Genomic DNA, 21,660 nt, shown 5'->3' with positions numbered 1-21,660 from the left:
AAAAAATAAAACCACTGAGAATTCAAATCTAGCACCCTTAAATGGAACCCATGAATGCCGATCTTTATATTTAGGAGTCAGAACCAGAGACAGTACTGACAGCTCTATTTTCTTATTTTCTTTAAACCACCTACCCACCTTACATGGTCCTGAGACTGTTAGAATTGGAGCAAATGCTCATCTGACCTAGAAAGAGTGAGGGAGGGAGGAGTCTCTTTTTTTTGGAGGAGACCTGGATGGGGATCTTTCCTTTTATCTACGAGAGTGCCCCTCTCACACAAAGCCCCTGGTGACATTTCCTAGGGCTTAGCCACACTAAGCTCCACTCTCAAGTTTATCCTCAGCGGGTTAAACTTATTAGTTAAGGTCCATGTACAGGGTTGTCTCCTTGGATTCAAGTGAGGTCTCATGGCCCTCTCCGTAAGGTGCTTCCCAAGATGAGTACTATAAACTTCACATATACATGGGGGCAGTAAGAGCAAGATATGTAATTCTTGAACCATGGGACATCTAGTCCCAATCCACAGGAAGGAACTTCCCAAAAAGGGAAAACTAAACTAAACTATATTATTGCAAAACTTTAACTATGCCAAATATCAGAATTATTTACCATATATATTTACAGATTGATGACAAAGAAGCTGGAGAAATCTGTGAACCCAGAAGATTCTGAGTTGAGTCACATAGCAGTAAGAAGGAACAGGAGAGGTGTCAGCCCTGCGCTCTTATGCCCTGTTTACAGCCCAAGGACAGCAACTGCACATGTGAAGGTCACCAGACACTGCTTACAAAGAATCTCCAGACTCAGGCACAAAGTGTACATGGCACGTGTGGAATACAGAGTAGGAACCAGCACTCAAAGCAGAACTTACTTTTATTTTGGGTACTTAGTTATATGAATTTTATTTTTCCCAGACAGGAAAAGTTGCAGAGCTTAAATTGTACTCGCACACCTTGGATATTTGTATTAAATGTTTCCTGTTAACAAGCTAATGTGAAATAGTTTCCTATACACCAAAACAAAAACAAACACCATACTGGAAGAATTTAAAGGGATGACTTTTTAGAACAGCTATAAACTGCTTAAACTATTTTAAATGTTTTATAGTGCACTGTTATTTACACAGCATTTAGTAGATAAAACATTCACTGGACCAAAGGTCTAAGGACTTGCCTAAACATGAAATGTGTGGATCTTTGATCCAGCTGATGTCTTGTCTGGCAAGTGCTGTGCTAATTAAGACAAGACAAAGACCAAGGATAAGATCCTAGCCCCTTTACACTCTACAAAAAGGCCAGTGGCATGAGGGAGGATTCTTCCCAAGTGCATGCACTCAGGATAACAGCCACAATGCAGCCTCCTGAAGACCCCTTGCAAGCCCTAGAATAGAAGCTCCACCTAGACAGAGATGGGTATTGGGCACTGAAGCTTGGCAAAATATGGCCCATTGGCCAACTCCAGCCTGCCAAGCCACTGGATTCAGCCCACAGACACAGCAGGGAGCCTCCCTGCTTGCCCCGCATGCCACTAAGAAAAGCAGCTGCTGAGTCACTTGTTTCACAGTTGTGAGCCAGGGGGTTGGGGGGAGGGGCTTCAAGTGCTGCCCTTGCCCCCAGTTCAATTCCACTGGCCAATGTCTAGCTAATGGGAGCTGCCTGTTTGAAGGGAGCTCACAAAACACACTCCTTCCCCTGCCCCCCGTTCCCTCAGGCTCTTATTCAAAGACACACATGGCCCCTACAGCTTGTGCCGGCGTGGGGAAGGCACAGAGGCTGCGTGAGAAATGTGCTGGGCTGCTGGCCAGAAGGCACGCAGGTAAGGTTCCTAGACAAAGCTTGCCTCTGGCACCCCAGCCCTTCACAACTCTCTGCCTCCCACTGCTGCCTTCCACTGCCACATAAGTCAAATCCTCTGCCCACCTACTGAACCCATACCCCTCTCAGATCCTGCACCCAATCCCCTACCCCAGGTCACAACCAAAACCCCTGCATCCCCTCCTGCACTCCAGTTCCCTGCCCCAGGTCACAGCCCCCTCCTACTTTAGGCCACAACTCAAATCCCTGCACCCCAATCCCTCCCCCTGGTCACAATCCCTTCTTACCTTAGGTCACAACCCAAATCTCTGAACCTCCTCCTGCACCCCAGTCCCATGCTGCAGGTCACAACTGCCTCCTTCATCCAAACTCCCTCCCAGACGCCACATACCCTCCTGCACCTCAATCCTTTATTCCAAGCTCCCTTCTGCACCCAACCTCCATCCCAGAGCCCGCATCTCCTCCATTAATATCATGGAAGAGTGCAGCCCTTGACCACTTTCCAAAATCTTTGACGTGGTCCCCCATCAAAAATTATTGTCCACCCCTGCTCTACACAGTACCTCAGCTCATAAGGCAGCCCAGGGAAATTATTGTAATTCAGAAAGTCTCTTGGGCAAAGTTATACCAAGGCCTTCTCCCGCCCCCTTAACAGCTCAAGAATGGCTACAAAAGCGGCTTAAAAGTCATTTTAGCTCCACTGCCTCCCACTGAGTTACGAGCTTAGTGGTGCATGTTTTAAAGGCCAAGAAGAGAATCTCATCCCAAAAAAGGATGGGTGTGGAATTAGTGATAAGTAATCTGACTCAAATCCTTACTAGTAGTAGTACCTAGTTTGGAAGATTTTAAGAATTTTAGCACTACAGATCTACAAGTCTGGTTTTCAGTGTAACTAAAAGGAAAAAAACTTGCCTTTGGAGGACACACTTTAAAGAGAGTCTGCAGATTCCAACAGATTTTATAAGTGCACTCAAACTGATTTTAATCCAACCATTGGATCAGCATGTTCAAATGAGAATAAAATGGAAAGAAAACAAGACATGGACATTCCCAAAACAGGCACTTTCCCATACAGTTTGTTACTTGCCTTCCATTACATCTTTTTCAACAACCTGGACATTTTCACTTTGGTTGTTGGTCTGCTGCTTACGCATAGCTGTCTTCTTGAACTTATTCACCATACATTCCTAGAATCCAGGAAACAGAACATCTCTTTTAAATAACTGACATATTTCTCTACCTATTCAACACCCCAAATCAGAAACACACTAAATTTTGAGGTTACTCAAGCTGTTTCTACTCTCCTGCTCATTAGATGTGTATGTACCAAATATGATAAGTTTCAAAGGAATGTTTTGACATTAACAAAGGCATTCAGACTATCACTGTTAACTTCAATAATGACTTATTTTGTTACCTAGAAACAATGCTTCTTTTCAAAAAACCTGAACTTGCCTTTCTGTTCAGTAGTGTTTACTCTGGACAACCCTTTTCCTAAGTGAAATGATATAATGTAAAATTAAGGACATGTTTTGAAGACTATGAATGGTACAATTTAAACTCAAATGTGCAAATGACCTACAAATCAAGGTAATTTAGATGTATTAAAGTTGGCAAGGCCTGACAAAATTCATCCAAGGGCCTTTCAGACAGGGTATGTCTACACTTGCATCCTCTTGAGAGAGGGATGCGAATGCAGACATTCAAAATTACAAATGAAGCCAGGATTTAAATATCCCATGCCTCACTTGCATAATTGCATAATGGCGCTTTTTCAAAATAGCACTATTTTGAAATAACAGACGCTGTTAAGACAGGGTTATTTTGAGAGAAACTCCTCCTCTCGAAATAACTGGTATTCCTCATGCAATGGTTTTCTCTCAAAATAACCGCGTCTTAACAGAGTCTGTTATTTTGAAATAGCGCCATAATGCCATTATGCAAATGAAGCACAGGATATTTAAATCCCAGCATCATTTACAATTTCAAATGTCTGCATTTGCATCCCTCTCTCGAAAGAGGGTGCAAGTGTAGACATACCAGAACTGAAACAATCTCAGACCATTAGCAATTAATTTCAAGAAATCAGGACACGTCACGTCCCAGAGCACTGGAGAAGGACAAATATAGCATTTATATTCAAAATGGGGAACCAATGACCTAACAAATTATAGATGTCAGTCTAACTTTGATACCTGGAAAAATCCTGAAACAAGTTATTGATCAATAGGCAAGAACCTAGAAAACAATAGGATTATAAAGAATAACCAGCATGGATGTGTCACGGACAAATCATGCCAAGCCAAAATAATTTCCTTCTTTGACAGGCTTACTGTTCTAGTGGATTAAAAGGAAAGTGCTAGTTATAATAAACCTATTTTATAGTAAGGCTTCTGGTACAGTCCCATCTGACATTCTCATAAGCAAATTAAGAAAATGGGATGAAAAGCTTTAGAAATCCTGGCCTACAGCAAAAGTTTTAAAAAACTGTGCATTCTTGAGAAAAGAAAACTATGTGAGGAATCTGAAAACAGTCTTCAAATATGTTAAAGGCTGTTACAATTTGGGTCTACATTTATGCCAACATGACAAAAGGCAAATACACTGTAGCTACATACTGTAATGAAAGACAGACTGAGCCCATGCTTGCCTCTGACATGTATAGATATACACAGCAATGAAAGGTTCCAGAAACCCCCACCCTTTCACCACCAGAGCTTCTCCCTGTAGTCTCACCTGATTCCTCCCTGTAGTCTCATCTGATTCCTCTCTCTCCATCTACCAGAGCTCTCCCTCCTTCTCGCCACCCCCGCAAGAGCCTTTTCCACTGCCTGCCCTACACCATGGAGAAAGGCTTTGGCAGATGGGAGGCAGCTGAACACTACAGTGCTAACACTGCAGTTCAGACATGGGAGGCTCAGCTTGGGCATACAGGGGTTCAGGGTACAGGACACTGTCTACATTGGTATTTATACCCATGCTAGCTGGGCACGCCGAGTCTGTATTCTACACACCACTGCCAGTGCACCCATAGAAAGGATTGTAATGAATTGTTCTGCATATCCACTGAAGATAGAACCAGTAACAGGCTTACTCTGCAACAGGCAGAGAGGCTTAGGTTAGTTGTTAGAAAAAATTCTGGAATAGGCCTCCAAGGAAGGTTGTGGACTCATTGGAGATTTTCAAAAATAGGTTAGACCGGGGATGGAGAACCTTTTTTGGTTCAGGGGCCACTGATTCACAGAAAAATCAGTTGGGGGCAGCATACAAGAAGCAAAAAAACACAAACAAACCCTAACCAATGTGGCCCCCAACTGACAAGAAGAAAGACACTGCCCACATTCCCTTCACATGCCAAAGCCCAGGCTAGTAGATTTTGTGTGTTCCAGCCCAACAGGGGATGACAGAGGGGCTGGAGCACCAGAATAGCTTCCCCAACGCTTTGGGAGAACCCAAAGCCTCAGGTGCCGGATCCAGGCAAGCCAGAGACCACATCTGGACCCTGGGCCTTAGGTTCCCCACATGTTAGTCTAACTTAGAGGTGTCAGGGTAGTCTGGGTTTACTTGATCCTGCCTCAGCACAAGAGGCTGTATGGTGATTTCTTGGGGTCACTTCCAGTCCTACATTTTATGTTTCTATGAACATGAAAACTTACATGCAGAAACTCCATCACTACTTTGTCAAATTTGGTTTGCTTCTGGATATGATCCAATGTTTCCTGGTGAGCAGCACTTTCCAAATGCGCTTCAATGTCCTTCTCTTCAAAGGTCCGAAATTTACAAAACGAACAAGTGAATGCCATTCTAGCAGGAAAAACATTTGCGTTAAGATGTTACTGTCCAGTAAGCTTTTGTCTTGTTTTTTTATTTTATTTTATAGAATGTTTTTCAAGAATTACCAAAACGGCTTATATAGGGACTTATTAAATCCAGTCAACTCTGGCAAGTAGGAAAGCTTTCCTTAATAAGAATAGAACTCTCCACCAACTTTTTCTGTACTGATTTTATTAATGACATTTACATGAGAGAGAGCTAAATTTGCAGTGCTATGGTTCTGAAGTACCAAAAGTAATCCAAATGCAAACCCAGCAGGTGATGTCTACCTGGATATTCAGATAGACATCTATTGCACTGTTACTCAAAATCTGAAACAAGAATGAAACAGCTTGGCTAATTTCATTGCTGCTATTAAAAAACTGTCAGTGTCTGACATTCCTGACAGTTCCACTATTGCTAACCTCATATTGGTGGGGAAAGGTACACAAAAAAAAAGACCAGAAAAAACAAACTGTTTGAAGAACAGATGTAGCCAGAGACCTCTTCTTTCCCTCCACCCAAATATGTAATCCTATACAGTCACAAGACCACACAAAAAATCCTACCCCTAATTTAACAGATTTGAGAAACAGATTAATGCTGGGGCTTTAATCCTACACCAACATCAGGCCAGATGGTTCTAGCAGGGTGGGAAAAGAACACACTTTTCCAACAATTATATAGAATGAAGCTTAGAGTTTAGATATCTACTATAGTCAGATACAGATTTAAAAGACTGACTCAAAGTTGGGACAGCAAGCTTTTTAAGCAGGCTTTGCCCTGGACTCTGCTGGTAGGGGCTCCCCCATTTTAGTTTCACCTATTTCTGCCTTGTTGTTCTAGTACTCTGCCTATCTGGTGTCTTGTAATTTTTTTCAAACCTTGCAAAGTACAATGTAGCTAAGTATGAAATAACTGTTTTCAACTGTATAATGTGGTTTCACCAATGAATATGTACATGTAGAAGAATGCTTATATCTCTCATGCCAAGTGAAATGGTCAGATGTATTCTAATGTAGTGACAAAAGGTAATCCCACAAAAGTCATGATTTTGACTAGAGCATAAAAACATGTGTCTCTCACATTCACAGGTGTGAGAGGCACAATTTTATGTCTCATATATCACCAAAGACATGTCAATGCATCTATTTCCTCCTGAACCACAAAAATGCTCTAAGAAGGCAAATGTATAGCGATGTAGCAGTGGCCTAACAAACAATATTTTTATTCAAGTTATTTTTAAAACTGTTGCATCAGGTGAACGGACACTGACAGAGTTTTATTAGTTTTCTATACAGATTATCCTTAAAATGAGATATACGTATGAGAAAGATATTTCATGCAGTGAGGACAAAATGATCTTGTACTGCATTGTGAGACTAGATTTGCCACTGGGAGTGTCCCAATGTCTAAAAGAAACCTAAAAGTCCACACTTCAGAATGAGATCACATCAGGAAGATCTCTATTATTATTGAAATCTTACATCAAAATTCCCCTTGCAGCTTAGAGAGTTTGAGATCAGGATATAATCTTAAGGAATCTATCTTCCTGGAGCCCAGTTTAGTGCAAGGGCTTTCAAATTCTAGGTCACAGCTTATAATAGCAAGCCACTTGCTGGCCACAAGACTTTGTTTACCTGCGCCTCCACAGATACAGCTGATTGCAGCTCCCATTGGCCATGGATCACTGTTCCCAGCCAATACTAGCTATAGGTAATGGTGTTCCAGAGTTTGAAAAATTCTGGTTTAGTGGTATATACTTTAAACTGTACAGGCCTTGTTTCCAGTGTAGTCTTTTGGTTAAAACCAGACCTCACACAATTTGGCCCTTTGTAATGCTTAAAATGGAGAAAAATGAAATACAGAATAAGATCTTTCTTATCTGGAGGAGCTTAGCAATGCAACGAGGAATACACTTTCAGTTTATAAGTTCACCTAATAGTGCTATAAATATAATGGAATATGGTACCATTGTAAAAGATTATTTGAACATTGAGTATAGTGGTGTGCACTAATATACTTTTAGAAATGTTAACACTGCTATATCTTGAAATGTTTCGGTACTCTAGTTGAGTAATCTCCTCCAAGGCATTGTTTAAAAAAAACCCTCCATTTTTGGTCTGTTCCTCAATAGATATTGGCATAAGCAAAAGGTGCCCCTAAGGAATGATGACACATGTTAAATAGAAAAAATGACAGTACAAACCTGTACCCATCTCCATATTTTTCACTGTTTTTCTCCCTTCTACGCCTCTGTTTCTCTCTTCTTGCCTCAATTCGGCGTTTTTCCTCCTCTTCACTTTTAACCTCTGGTTTGGTATCTTAACACATATAGAGAATTAAGTTAAATATTTTATAATTCCAAAATCCAGAACTTGTTCTCATTTGATAAGCAATCTTCACAATAAAAGAGCAAGAAAGTTTATTTAAATAAACAATTTGCTTGGGCAGGAAAAAGATAAACATGAAGGGATTTACCTTCTACCTAATATGCATTTCTAATATGCCAGCAACCATAATATCTACATACCAAACCGGCTGTACGGTCCATAGTAAAGTTTTTACTTGATTCACCAAACTCTAGTAGAGTACTTCCTTACTAAAGAATTGCAAAATATCACAAATGCATGTTTCCCAAACAAACAAACACACATCATTAGTATTACTATTTACTTAATTACTTACTAGGTAGTTTATTCTGATTCATCATAATAGGTTTTGTCAGTTTGGGTTTCTTGATAAATGTCCCACCAGGTTTGTTATATGGCTGCTGTATAATTTTTCTCTTTATTCCTCTTGCAGCAACTGCTGCAGAACTGGGTTTGTTATGATAGTCAACAATAATTCCAGGTCTATGCATGCTTCCAAAGTCTCCCATATGCTGGAAATTTGTGAAATCAAGTATTAGTATATGAAATCAACAGAAACAACACAATTGCTACAGGTAAATATTTATAAATACGTTTAAATGTATAATAATCTGCACTGCTAAATTAAAACATATCAAAATTGGGAGCTTAATGACTTGGTTGATGCTTCAACCAATATATTAAGTGTGCACCTATGAACTGGGTTTCTGCTTATTCAGAACCATTAGTCCAGGCTATGAGTGTGCCTATCAGAATCATAGCTCAGTACGCCTCAGCTCCTTCTCTTTAGATTCTCTAGGTGATACTTCTGATCTCTTTTCTGGAGAGAAAGCCATCCAAGTTTTATAGAATTCACCTGACAGCCAGAAAAGAAGACTTGAACTAGAGAGGACTGTCAAGATTTTTCTATTTTGATGGCAAGCTGAAAGTCTAGGAGTTGCTGACTAATAAAGAATGTTTTAAAGCACAGAAGTTGTTTCATATGGATCACGGACTATTGGAGAACACCAAACATACTCTATTAACTTTATTCTGTCAAGAGGATGTGGCCACTGAACCCAGTGAATTTAAGACTTCTTTAAAAAATTGCTTTCGTGGGCAAAAACATCCATGCAGAAAGAAGCAGGATCAGATCAGCAACAGGGACAAGGAATTGGGCTAGATGACACGTCCCTTAATTCCTTTTTGTCCTCTTGTCTCTGAAAGAACTGAAAAATGGGACAGATGTTTGAAGACATACATCTATTACAGTTGACTCTTTGGACGCAATGGAGTAATCTGAAGAGGAGGAACCAAGAGAGATGTAACAGCACAAGGCTGATCTCCTATTGGCTCATTTATTTGATTAACAGACATTAAACAGGAAAGCCCACTTCACTGGATGGGTGAATCAGATAAGCAGAAATACCTGTACTGCAATTAACACTAATGTTTTATTACTCGAGTAAGGAGTTTCTTACAATCATTTAGTGTAATGTACTATATGAAAATATAATATATTCCTAAACAGTGAATACATTTTAACCACACAAGTTTGGATTAAGTCCATAAAATGGGAATATTTACAGTTTTAAAAAATAAAAGTCCATGCACAAATTCTCAAGTAATTCCAGTTTATCTATTTAATTATCAAGGTACTACTACAGAGATATATACAGCACATCTGTTCAGACTGCATGTATTTAAATTTGACGTGAAGTACACACTTGAATAAACAGTCTTTCCAGGTGATCCACATTTTTAAAAACAAATATTTCTATTGTCTATTAAAGGTGCAATGCATTTTAAATATGCTAAGATGTTTAGCGTTTTTTATATTGTCCTCAAAGAATTCGTTTATGAAGGGTAAAACTGATAACATTTATTTAAGAAAAAAAATGCACTAAAAGTACTATGCTATATTTTAAATTGAATTTTTAGCTCTGAAACAGGCTAAAAGGAGGACATCTGAACTGAAAAATCCACTACTTTCATTTTGACAGAAGGATATAAAGACTAGAATTTCTTTCTATTACTAAGGTATGTTAGCTTATAGCCAGGGCTCGACAATCTGTGTAATCTACTCGCCTATGGCAAGTAGATTACAACCCGGAAGAGCCGGGTTCGGGCGATCTGAGCATGCGAAGAACGATCTGAGCATGCGCAGATCGCCAGACAGTGCGGCTGGCGAGCGGGGCTCGCCGTGGCTCAGCAAGCCCTGCTTATAGCTATGTTTAAGTTTTCAGTGCTAAATTTGATTATGGCAGCTATATTACTTAAGAATATTGGGTATATAAACCTTTTTAACAAAAAACAAAACACATAGGCATTTAGAAGACCCAATACAAATTATTCTCGTCTACATTTTAAGCTACAAACAAACTACATAGTTTACTGCAACAAAACTACTTCATAATGAAATGTGGTATGTTTACAAATTTTAAAAGATAGTAAGTTACCCTCAAGTATAGGCAAAAAAAAGTGTTCAGTAGGTGAACTATTTGTATGAAAAAAATCAAAGATGGAATTATAAAATTAAGTTAAAGAGACACCATCAACTTAAAATATCAATTATATCTTCATATTTTTCCTACTGTTATAAAATATAAGATTAAACAAACTGAAAAATGTACAGATGCTTCTCCAATCTTTCAGCTTCTGTAGTTAGTGCATTGTTAATTTCATTATTTCCTATTTACCTGGTTCTTTTACATAGCAACATGGAAAATGTGCAAGTAAAACAAAATTGGCAGGCAGAGGTAGTGGGAAAAATAGATGTAGTATCTGAAACTCATTTTAACTCCTTTTAAGATGACCTGATTTCAAGTTGATGACATCCCTTTAAATAATACTTTGAATTTAAGGAAAACCACTGTAATTGTTTGCCACCTACCTTTGACATTTCCGCCCCTTTCCCCAAATACAAGTTAGAGCAAGAACTAAGGTAAAAATGAGACTTCCTGTTTGGTCAAGTATGTGTTTAATACACAATTAGCTAAAATTTCACTTGCCCATATGAAGAACAAAAAACAAATGTTTTATAGCATATACAGCCTAAGTTTTATATTTACATATACATTGCACCTTTAACCTACTCAAAACTTCAAAAAGGTTTAAGTTAACCTTTTATAATTAGCCAAGAACTTTCGCACCAGCAAACATGCTAGTGTTTACAAGGAAAAAGGCAACTCCTTTTAACCCCTTTTAGACCAAACCTAGTACTTTTTAATCTTCACCTTTCCAACAAAAGGAGAGATTTAACAAAACCTTATCAACTAATCTTATTTTGCTCTTTACTTCCAAAAGAGAGGGCCTCGGTACTTCTTCATAAATCAGCTTCAGAAGGATTACCAGGCTGATCAAACATGACAGTTTGATTGGTCAGAAGTACACTGTGATGAACAGTGTATTAGTTTTAAAGCTGTGGTCTCGAAAGGGTTTAAAAGAGTGACTAGTGAAAAGAATCTGAAAAGATTCTGTACTTACTCCTCGGCCTCGGCCTCTGCCTGTTGATGGTCCTCCAAAAGCATCATAGCTTCTGCTTCCAAATCCACTTTCAGGATAAGCAGGCGTTCCTCTCCCCCGAGAGCCTACAGGTGCAGGCTTCATATGGGGTGAAGAAAAACTGCTGTAGGAAGAGTAACTCTCTCTTCCTCTGTCCTCCATAAACCCAGGCCTCAATTTTGAACGTGAGTAAGGTGCTTCCCAGCTAGACCCGCCCTGGTTTCTACCTCCGAAAGAGTCAAGGCTATTCCGGTAGGAGCTGTCAAATCGACCACCATAACTACCTCCGAAGCGGCTTTGTTCGGGTTCATTATAACCATAGCCAGATCTGTACAGATCTCGCCCACCCAGAGAAGACCCGGAGTCATAAGACTCATAAGGTCCAAACCTGGAAAAGTTGCACAGTGAGGAAAAAAAAAAAGTAAGCTTACTAGTGTTATACATTTCAAAATACATATTATCAGTTGACATTTATCAACTAAAATCATGTTACACTATACTGGTTTGTACAGTTGTGTTATTGTTTATCTTGATTAGGGCTGGGCAATTCAAGCTGTGACCAGATAGAATGCTATCGGAGCCATTTTCTGTACAAACAATTCTAAAGCTCAGTATGCCTGAACATTGTTCAATTTAATTTCTCAGCAGTGTTTACTAAACATTATTTGAGCCCAGCCCTAGTCTCAGGAAAATAATCACCTGAAGAAGCTCATAGGGAAGTCAAACTGTTTCTTTTTCAAAGTCATGCCTAACGTTTTAACAATTACACAGCATTTGAAATAGCTTAATTTTCAATGGGAAAATAGGCCAATTTTTGTTTTTATAATATAACAGGTGATTTCTACACTCTCATAGTTTCACTTTTATAACCAGAAAATGAGTGATCTACAGTTCTCATTTGTATTTTTGGACATTCTTCTTGTAAAACATAATATCTTTCATTCATAAAAATCATGATCAACACCCCTCCATCTTTTACTTGGCTAGCAACTTTTGCATTTGGAAAAGCTGTACAAATCTCAAAGTAGAAGAACTCTAGTTATTCATTGGGAGTTGTTTTGTTTTTAGTTTTTTGGAATAAGGAAGAGGCAGGGCAAAGAATCATCTCTAACCATGCTGAGAAAGGGAGCGCAATAGTCTCCCCAAGGAATTAAAATAGGGCAATTCCACAGAAACAGTCCATGCATAATAGCAAGATTTTATGGGAATAGACATTTAATGTGTTCAAGTTTCAGTCAACCTCAATCATATACAGATTACTAAATGGTAGGTACATCTTATTCCTGGATACAAAACTGCAAGTACATTTTCTCTATTCTCCCTACTTGCCCAATGGTACTGCAATGGCTCCATACAGTTATCATACAATAATCCTGCTATCTCTAGTCAAGGACTCAATTGTGCAAATGAGGACACCAACAAGTTATTTACATTATCTTCTAGTTTTATTTCATACCAGCTGAAACACTATTCTTTATTAGATAACTAATTTGCACAGGATTTAAAACCTGAAGTAAACCAGTTGATATGTACTGTATGTGTAAATTTAGCCTGAAAGAATATCAGGAATACTACAGTATTAAATAAGCAATACTGCAGCAGAATGTTTTACTTTTAAACTAATCCAGCCTACAAAAGAGCCAAATATAAACAATTTTGGTCCAATTAGTACCTGCCAATAAAATAATCTGGACATGAGTTTAAATCATAATACCAGTGAACATTTGCACCATTTACATTAGAAATGAAGGGATAAATATAGATCCTAAATATTCCTTGGAAATGGAATGTAAATTTCATTCTTAGATTAATTCTAAGGCACTGAACCAATTAAAACATTTTAGCTATAGACTGCTGCTACATTAAAAGACATAAACCAGTCTAAATTTACTGATCAGATAACAGATGGCTGAAAGCCATTAAGTACAAAACAGCATCTTAAGTTTTAGTTTGTCATTAAGACTGCAAGAATTATTCACAAAGATACAGATTTAGACTGTTGAGATATCATAGCATAACTTGTTCAGTTTTTAATGAACATGAAGGCTTAAATTTTAACTAGATTTGTTAACATCTTGAGACAACTGAATGATTATTTTACCTGTTGCCACCTCCTCCTCCACCACCACCTCCATGACTCTCCATCCCATAAGACTGATTTAAATAAGAGTCCATGGATCTTGGGCCACCATAAGCTCCATGGCCATAGTCACGATCCATATCTTAAAAGAACAGGACAGAACATTTATTAGAAACACTTTTATTTTGCAGAACAGATTAATTAGATCTGCATGATGGTATCCATAGAAAGTTTAGTAGAAGATGACATGCACCTCTTTTTAATTTTAATCAAAAAGGGATTGTGGAGTATCTTTGCTTGTCTACGGCCTGCCAAAGACTAGTGCTTAGATGTAAGGATGTTAAGCAAAAGCTTATTAGAGAGTCTGTCAACTAGTCGATTCTCCCCATCCTTGCTGCCTCTATCAGATACTTCATAGGGGCAACACCGCACAGCTGAACCCAGACAATCCAGGCCTGGGCAAAATACCCTCTGTGGGACGAATTCAGGCCACCCAGCTGCCAGATCCAGCCTGTGGATACAGCAAGGAGCCTCAGGCAGACTCCCTGCCTGCCTCTCACATGCTGCTGAGAAAGGCAGCAGCTGCCGGGCTCTGTTTGAATTAGGGATGTAATAGTGTAGTCAATTAACCAATAAGAAAAAGCTTATAGGTTAATGCTATAGACTACACGCATTCCCTTCCTCTCCCTTCCCTAGTAAATTTTTTAGCAGGCTGGCCAGCAGCTCAGCTCAGTCCTGACTCACATCAGGACATACTCCTGCTGCAGCTCTGCATTTAAAGTATATTAGGAGTTAGGCAGGCAGTCAGCCCAGCTCAGTTCCAGCTCACACCAGATCCAGGAGCTCAGACTCCATCCCAGACAGGGGATGCTGCTTCTATACCAGACGCAGCAGCACAGGGAGACAGGCCCATGAGGGAAGCTGGTTTTTAAACTGGCTCCCCTCGCGAAACAGGTCCCACTTGACACCCCATGCTGCTCACTCTGATACAGAGGCAGCCATGCAGAGTGGCATGGGGCTTCTCGAGAGTGGGGCTAAAGCTCACTGGCTGCCAGCCTCGCACCCGGGACTATAGAATAGCCGAGTAACCAATAAGAATTCATGAGGTTACTCGACTATTTAATTAACCGATATTTAACATCCCTAGTTTAATCAGCTGTGAGCCCAGAGGAGTGAGGAGAGGTTTCATGTGCTGCTCCTGCCCCCAGCACAATTCCATTGGCTGGTTTCCAGCCAATGGGAACTGCATTTTACAACCCTGTCCTCAGGCTCATAGCTGTTCAAAAATCACGTCCCCTGCAGCCAGTGTGCGGGCAGGCAGGGAGTCTGTTTGAGAAGGCTACTGGCTGGGAGTCAAGCAAATAAGTCTCCCGGCCAGAGCCTGTCTCTGGCACCCCAACCTTACATAACCCAAACTCTCTGCCTCAATATTCTGTACTCCAATCCCTTGCCCCAAGTCACAACCCGTTCCTGCCCTAGGTCATAGCCCAAAACTCTGCACCCCCTTCTCCCAGGTCATAACTCCCTGCCAGACCCACCATCCCCCCCTTAAGAGCCCCTCCCTCAGGCCAGAATCCTCTCCTGCACATTTATCCCCTTCTGGCCCCTGAACCCCAAATCCCTGCCCCCGATCACAACTCCCTCCCTCACCGTAACACCCTATCAGACCCCACACCTCCTCCTGCACCTCAGTCCCCTACCTCAACCTCCCTTCTGCACCCAATCTTTGTCAGGCCCTGCACCTCCTCCACAGAAGTGCAGCCCTTGAGCACTTGCCAAAACTTTGGAGTGCCCCCCCGCCCCCATTAAAATGTATTGTCCACCCCGGTCTAAATACTGGTCTGCTTGGCGGGAGTGGGGAGTGGCTCCACGGAAGCAGTCTGTGCAGGTACTGCTTCCCTGTCACTCCCACTGTGACCCATGGGAACAGCTGGGGGCAATGCCCAGAGCCTCAAGGGGCACCCAAGCAAGCTCCTGCACTCCCTCCAGAGCCCCCCCCTCCAACTCCTACCCCAAGCCCACTCCTGCACCTCCCTTTCAGATGCCACACCCAGCCTGCTCCTGCATCTTCCCTCCCTTCCAGACTCTCCTCCTGCACCCAACCTCCTGCCTATACCCCACACCTCAAGCTTACTTGTGCACCCTACCTCCTGTCTAAACCCCATCCCCAGCTCACCCCTTAGGATCTGGGGTGGAGTTTGAGGGTAGTACGGTAAATGTCTTTTTTTTCTACTTCTCAACCCCAGGACATATCTCTGAGGATTTTTCCCTCTTGCATTTTAGGGCCAGGCCAGTGAGGGTGGGGTTTTTTGTTGGTTTTGGGTGTTGCATGTGGCGTTCCCCCAAACTGATTTTTCTGCAGGTAGCCCGTGATTCAAAACAAGGTTCCCCAACACTGATATACAGTAAACAAGGAATTGAGTGCAGTATCCCAAATAATGTTCTTTTTTTTTTATTTTCCCTCCCATTCCTTGTGATCTCAACTCCCCCCCCCCCTTTTTTTTTTTTTAGAATAAGCAAAGGTTTGTATTGATATGTCCAGGCAGAGACTCAACTTTTTCCCAGCCAATTACAATGAAGCTGGATCCTAATCATATGTTTAGCTATACCCATTAAAACACAGAACTGCGTTATCACCGCTAATGGCTTTTCAGACACATCGCTTTGGACCGGACGTGCGGCTCACTCGGGACGTCCAAGCCCATCAAACTGTTAACTGGTTAAACTTGGGCGGGACTGCTCAGGAGGGCGCCGGTTCAGCGGTTACCTCGGCAGCCGTGCGGGTAGGCGACGGGTTAAATGACCAACCCTCCCCATCCCTCCTGCGCACACCGGAAACTGAGCCGCTGCGTCTAGTCGGCTCTGGGCGGGCCCGCGTGGATGCTCAAGGGCTAGGCCGCTCCTCTCGCACAGCTGGGGCCTCAGTCCCCTCCGCCCGGCCCCCGCGCCCAAGATTCTCCTCAGGGCCCCTCGCTGCCCCCCGGCACAGACCGCCCGCTCCCCAGAGCAGGGAGGCGGGGCGCCCGCTGCCCGAAACAAAGCGGACGCTGCCATTTTGAGACCGAGGCGGGTCCTGAGGAGGCGGCGGCCGGACCCTCCCCTCGCTCCGGGGGGGGGGGGGGGCGCCCTCACCTTCCCCGTAATCCATAATGGCGGCGGCGCCCGGGGCCCGGGATCGGTGAAGGCCTCCTTAGGACCACGACAGCGGCGACTCCAGCGTCTGTCAATGGCGCCTTCAACCACAACGAGGCTGGGCGGGGCCCGGGAGCGGCACAGAGGACGTCGGTCTTCGATTGGACACGTTAGTGACGTCACGCGACGAGCCGGGCGCGTGAACACCAGCGAGCGGGAACAGAGGCGAGAGACAACGCAGAGGGCGCCGCCATATCTGCTTCGGGAATCACTCGCTAGCGCATGTAGGTCACTGGCTGACTAGGCAGCGGCCATTTTGGTTTCTGGTGGCGGCCATTTTTGAGGCTGGCACAGAGCCTGAGCGCAGGCTTGTTTTCTAGTAACTAGCTTTTCAGCGGGGGAGGGGGGAATTAACTTTGATCTTTTAGGCAGCTGGCCTGTGGGAGGCCGCTGTATTTACTACAGATCTCAGCTGCTGTGGTGCCTAACTGCCAGCCGCATAAAGCTGGACATTTCTCACAAATATTCGTATAAGAGTCAGTCCCCGTTTGCTAAGGGGGTAACTTCCATCCACTCCCAGCCTGGTTACAGCTGTTAGTGGATATAAATAACTCCCTAGTTCAATACACACACAGGCATCCCAGTGGCACAGCCACAAGGCAACACTTGGGTATGGCCCAACTTCAGGTGGGTGGGCAATGAAAGGGGACAAGGAGGCTGGGGCCGCCTCTCCCCCAACTGCTGGATGGGGGGGCGAGACAGGCTGGCCACAGGACACTGGGTCCCAGGGATGCACTAGTGAGCGGGTCTGTGCACAGGGGCCCTGTTCCACACAACTGCCGGCCCTCCAGCCTGAGCGAGGGGTCCCAGGTGGTTTTTAGCCCTTCTCCTCCCAATTTTAAGCCCCGAGCAGTGTAAGCGCCTGCTTTCCAACCCCCTCTCTGCAGCTGGCAAGCTCCTGTGCCCTGTTCTCATGCCCCAGTTGAAGTGCGGGGCAGGTGGAGCAGGGAGAAGTCCTTGTCCTCATGTTCCTACTGGAACACTCGGAGGAGCAGGGCAATCCCCCAAGACCCAACCCCGCTCCCCAGCTGCAGTGCTGGGTGGACCAGGGTAAGCCTTAGTGCCTCGATCCTGCTCCCCGAGTGGAGTGCCAGGTGGGCTGGTGGAGTAGAGCAAGCACTAAGGCATGAGGAGATCTATGGGTGCTTGCACACTGGGCCTGGATGCCAAGCAACTGGGCCACAGCCAGGATTGCCTGTAAGCTGAGTGCTTGGGCAAGCGGCCACACAGGAGAGATTCAAATGATGCTCAACTGATTATCACAGTGCCCAAAGCCAGCAGCATGTGTTTCTACTGGTAATGTAGAAGAGGGACAGGATATGCCTCAGTGCACATACCAAAAATTATTCTGCACCTGTGTGGGAAAAAATTAGAAGTAATATTGATTATTGTTCACTAATAACTGTGCCCGTGCTGTGTTCTTTTGGTTAGCAAAAATTAGTACCAAATTTAGTCTAAAGGCTAATTTAATTGCTAATCAGTGTTCAACCTTTTTTAAGGAAAATGATACAAATGCTAAACAAGATTAAAATAAGTTTAAATAAAGTTCCTACTTGATGATTTAAATCTGTCTTCACTGATTTTCTTGCTTGCTCACTCCCTCAAACTGAAGAGAACAGTCAGACCCATGCTACATAACTGCAGAGGTGTTTGGAAAGTAGGGTGTTTATTAACATAATATCTTCATATCATATAATACCCTTTACTGAACCCAGTGTTTTTCAACACTGACTTATCTATGAACGCAAGGCAAATTACTATGGCTCTATCCAGTGCCTTTTTTTTTTTAATACAAAAAAAGTGCCAGTACTCCAGGAGAAAAGTTGTTGAGCTCTGACTGGAGGTGCCAGTACTGCGTACCAGGCAGTACCATCACAAAAAAAGCACTGGTTCTATCACAGGAGATTCTTCACCAAAGAATCAATGCCCATAAAACAGATATTAGACAGGATCACAAAGAAAAACCAGTTTCTTGCCATTTCAACCAGAAAGGACATTGTCTTAATGACTTGATCACTTGCATCCTGCTTCAAAGACCTTTTAAGACCACACTTGAAAGAGAATCCACTGAACTGACATTCATGCTTAAATTTGACACTTTACACCTAAGTTTAAACAAAGACATTAATTAACTTACCCATTACAAAGATAGCTTCCCCAATTATCACCTCTAATATCATTAGCTCACAGACATTTACCTTCCTCTCCCACCCCCCTTCTGTTCTGAAATTTGATTTGTCCTTTTCATATGTGTTCACTTTTTTTTTATTGTATATATGGTTGTGCCAATTTTCTTCCACTATTTGATCTGAGGAAGTGGGTCTGGCCTACGAAAGCTCATCACCTAATAAACCATCTTGTTAGTCTTTAAAGTGCTACATAGTCCTGTTTTTTGTTTCAGCTACACCAGACTAACACGGCTACATTTCTATCAGGAGAAGGAAGATGAGACTCATCTTTAGGCCTCTGCTCCTTTTTGTTCTAATCTAAGATGAAAGATTTAGAGCAGTTATAAGCAAGGCTCGCCAAACTATGGCGAGCCCCGCTCGCCAGCCGTGCTGTCCAGCATGTGCAGATCGTCCAAACCTGGCTCTTCCAGGTTGCAATCTACTCGCCATGGGCAAGTAGATTGTATTATTTGTCGAGCCCTGGTTAAAAGTATGTTTTCTGCCCTCAATCTCTGCAATTAAGAATACTTTTGATCTAGATCTTTAGAAGTGGGAGGGGCGGCACATACTATAGCTTTTCTTGTAGAGCAGTCCTATTCTAAAAATGTTTTTAATCTCTGCAGAGGTGTGGGCAAAAAGCATGAAAATTTTCTTCCAAATGGAGCCATCACTGTGGCTCTCTAGTACAGAGGTCTCAGCCAAGGATACAACAAGCTCTGGTGCAGCAATGCTTTCAAGAGCCAAGTATTCAGTATGCAGCCTGTGCACATACCCCTTTGCACATGAAACCCTGTGCAAGCAAAATGTCTGTGCACCATTACTTATGCATGTAAAAGATAGAAGTAATATGTAGGATTAAACTTTTCTGATAAACACAAATATATTATGCACACCCATTATATTTTTTGTCTGCGGTTATTTTCAGATGTAGAATCATACACACAAATGAAGACCCCCTTGAAAATGTGACCCTAAAACATCACTACCTGAAACTCAAAACTTCAGTATGTTAAAAAAAATTCAGTGAGTACAATCAGTGAAACCTCACCGCTTTTCTAATGAGTCTGACTGAGCAATCAGACATTCCTATGTAATGTCAAAAAAAGCATCAAGTAAGCAGTTCTGAGGACAATGTAAGTGGCCAGTATAGGTAGCTTTATGGCTGCATAACCCAGAAGGGGTTGAATAGCTCCTATAGACCAGCAGGCACAGAAATCATTTTCCTACAAATAAAGTACTTCAGGGTTAGTTCAACTAAAATGAAGTTTGCAATTTCCATGTGGAAGGGCTTAAAATGGACTGTATACATGGACTGATACACACATGATGAAGTAGAAGCAGATTATACAACAGCTTATTACAATAATTTCTTTGCCCTTGAATCCTATAGGTTGAAGTATTCAATTTAACATCAGACAATGGTACAGACCCTCTAGACTAGTTGAGCTGTATTCTGCATCAGTCTGGAAGGCTCACTCAAAAAAAGATTTAATGGTCCAGCATAATTTAAATATAAAACACAAACTTCTGACTAGAATTACTGCTATATACATTAGGTGCATTTCACATTACAAAGCAATTATTGAAAAATGAAGAGACTGCCTTGGGGATCATGATATATGTCTCTTTAGTAACATACTCATATAAAAGGGAGGTGAGACCAAAAAAGTGAACACAGAAGAGTAACAACAGAGGTGCTTTGGGCATTAAGCTCTGTCCCTAGTAAGCTTGGGACTTAGAAAATTATAGAGAATTATAAGAAACTGTACCTGTCAGACTGAGGATGCCTCAGACTTAGTTCATAAGTCTTTGGATTCAAGATAAACAGAAAAATAAAAGGGTATTATTTCTGCTTCAGTAATGATCAATTAGCTGCTGTTTGTCTAACCCATTAAAACAAAGGCTTCTTTTTTAAGTTCCTGCAGGATTCCAAAAAGTGAAAAACAAAGCAAAGAAAAACAACAGGAGAAACAAAAAGGGGAGTGGTGTAGCACAAATGTATATTTTAGTTAATATTGGTTATAAGATTATAAGTATGATGTATAATTTCATGTATAATGACTTGCTTGTAAGTTCTGTAGTTTCTATTTCTCTCTGTCTCTCATGATTAGATGTTACTGCAAGGCCTTGCTCCCTGTTAAGTATTGCAAATTAAGTTGTACCTCATGTAACTATTGATCTTGTCTGAAACTCTGTACGATTGTTTGGTGTGAATGGAGGGGGTGTATGAGTGAAAGCCATCGCAGATGCCCACGTGATCAAGAAGAAGTGGAAACTTTGAAACATCCATTGTGTCTCTAGGCTGAATTGAATTAGCAGCATTGGCAAACCCTGGAGACAGGCAGTGACCCTACCAAGACCGAAAAACAATTATGGGAACCCTGACAATCACCATCAAAGGAACACAAATTAACACCTTTTAAAGCTGGATGACAGCAGCATGACACTGCAAAACCCACAGACTCCAATGGGAACTTGGATGTATAAGAAGGGAAGCTCTTGCCATGGGACTCTGGGTTCAGTCCTGCAATCCAAGTCTCAGAGTAGTCTCAGAGGAACCCCGACTCTTCAATCAGTCAGCTTTGCCTGGCTAGTAAGGCTGACTTAGCCACCATGGACTGGTAACTATACACCATCTGCACACACAGTGTGTGGGTGTGGGTGTGGGTGTGTTTTTATAAAGCATATGCTACCTGCTTCTCTGCTGTATTCTCAATAAACACAGTGTATTACCGTC

The 21,660-nt window shown here is 42.1% G+C and overlaps 1 protein-coding gene and 1 long non-coding RNA gene across 2 annotated transcripts in view; one reads left to right on the top strand and one right to left on the bottom strand.

Moving 5' to 3' along the window:
* ZNF326 (zinc finger protein 326) overlaps positions 1–16,856 on the bottom strand; it is a 27,385-nt gene extending 10,529 nt beyond the window's left edge. The window contains exons 1-7 of the mRNA XM_075936453.1: positions 16,696–16,856; positions 13,585–13,705; positions 11,466–11,871; positions 8,317–8,512; positions 7,838–7,952; positions 5,472–5,619; positions 2,903–3,002 (exon numbers count right to left, since the gene is read on the bottom strand). Of these exons, the coding sequence (XP_075792568.1) occupies positions 2,903–3,002; positions 5,472–5,619; positions 7,838–7,952; positions 8,317–8,512; positions 11,466–11,871; positions 13,585–13,705; positions 16,696–16,711 (1,102 nt within the window). The 5' untranslated portion in view covers positions 16,712–16,856. The remainder of the gene's footprint in view (positions 1–2,902; positions 3,003–5,471; positions 5,620–7,837; positions 7,953–8,316; positions 8,513–11,465; positions 11,872–13,584; positions 13,706–16,695) is intronic.
* On the top strand, positions 16,841–21,660 carry LOC142830578 (uncharacterized). The gene is made up of 2 exons (XR_012905951.1): positions 16,841–16,979; positions 20,840–21,660. It is a non-coding gene; the product is annotated as an uncharacterized LOC142830578 (long non-coding RNA).

The sequence above is a fragment of the Pelodiscus sinensis genome, chromosome 9 (assembly GCF_049634645.1).
Source record: "Pelodiscus sinensis isolate JC-2024 chromosome 9, ASM4963464v1, whole genome shotgun sequence".
NCBI classification, from domain to species: domain Eukaryota; kingdom Metazoa; phylum Chordata; order Testudines; family Trionychidae; genus Pelodiscus; species Pelodiscus sinensis.
Note: the sequence above shows the minus strand (reverse complement) of the source record. Positions and strands in the feature narration are given on the sequence as shown.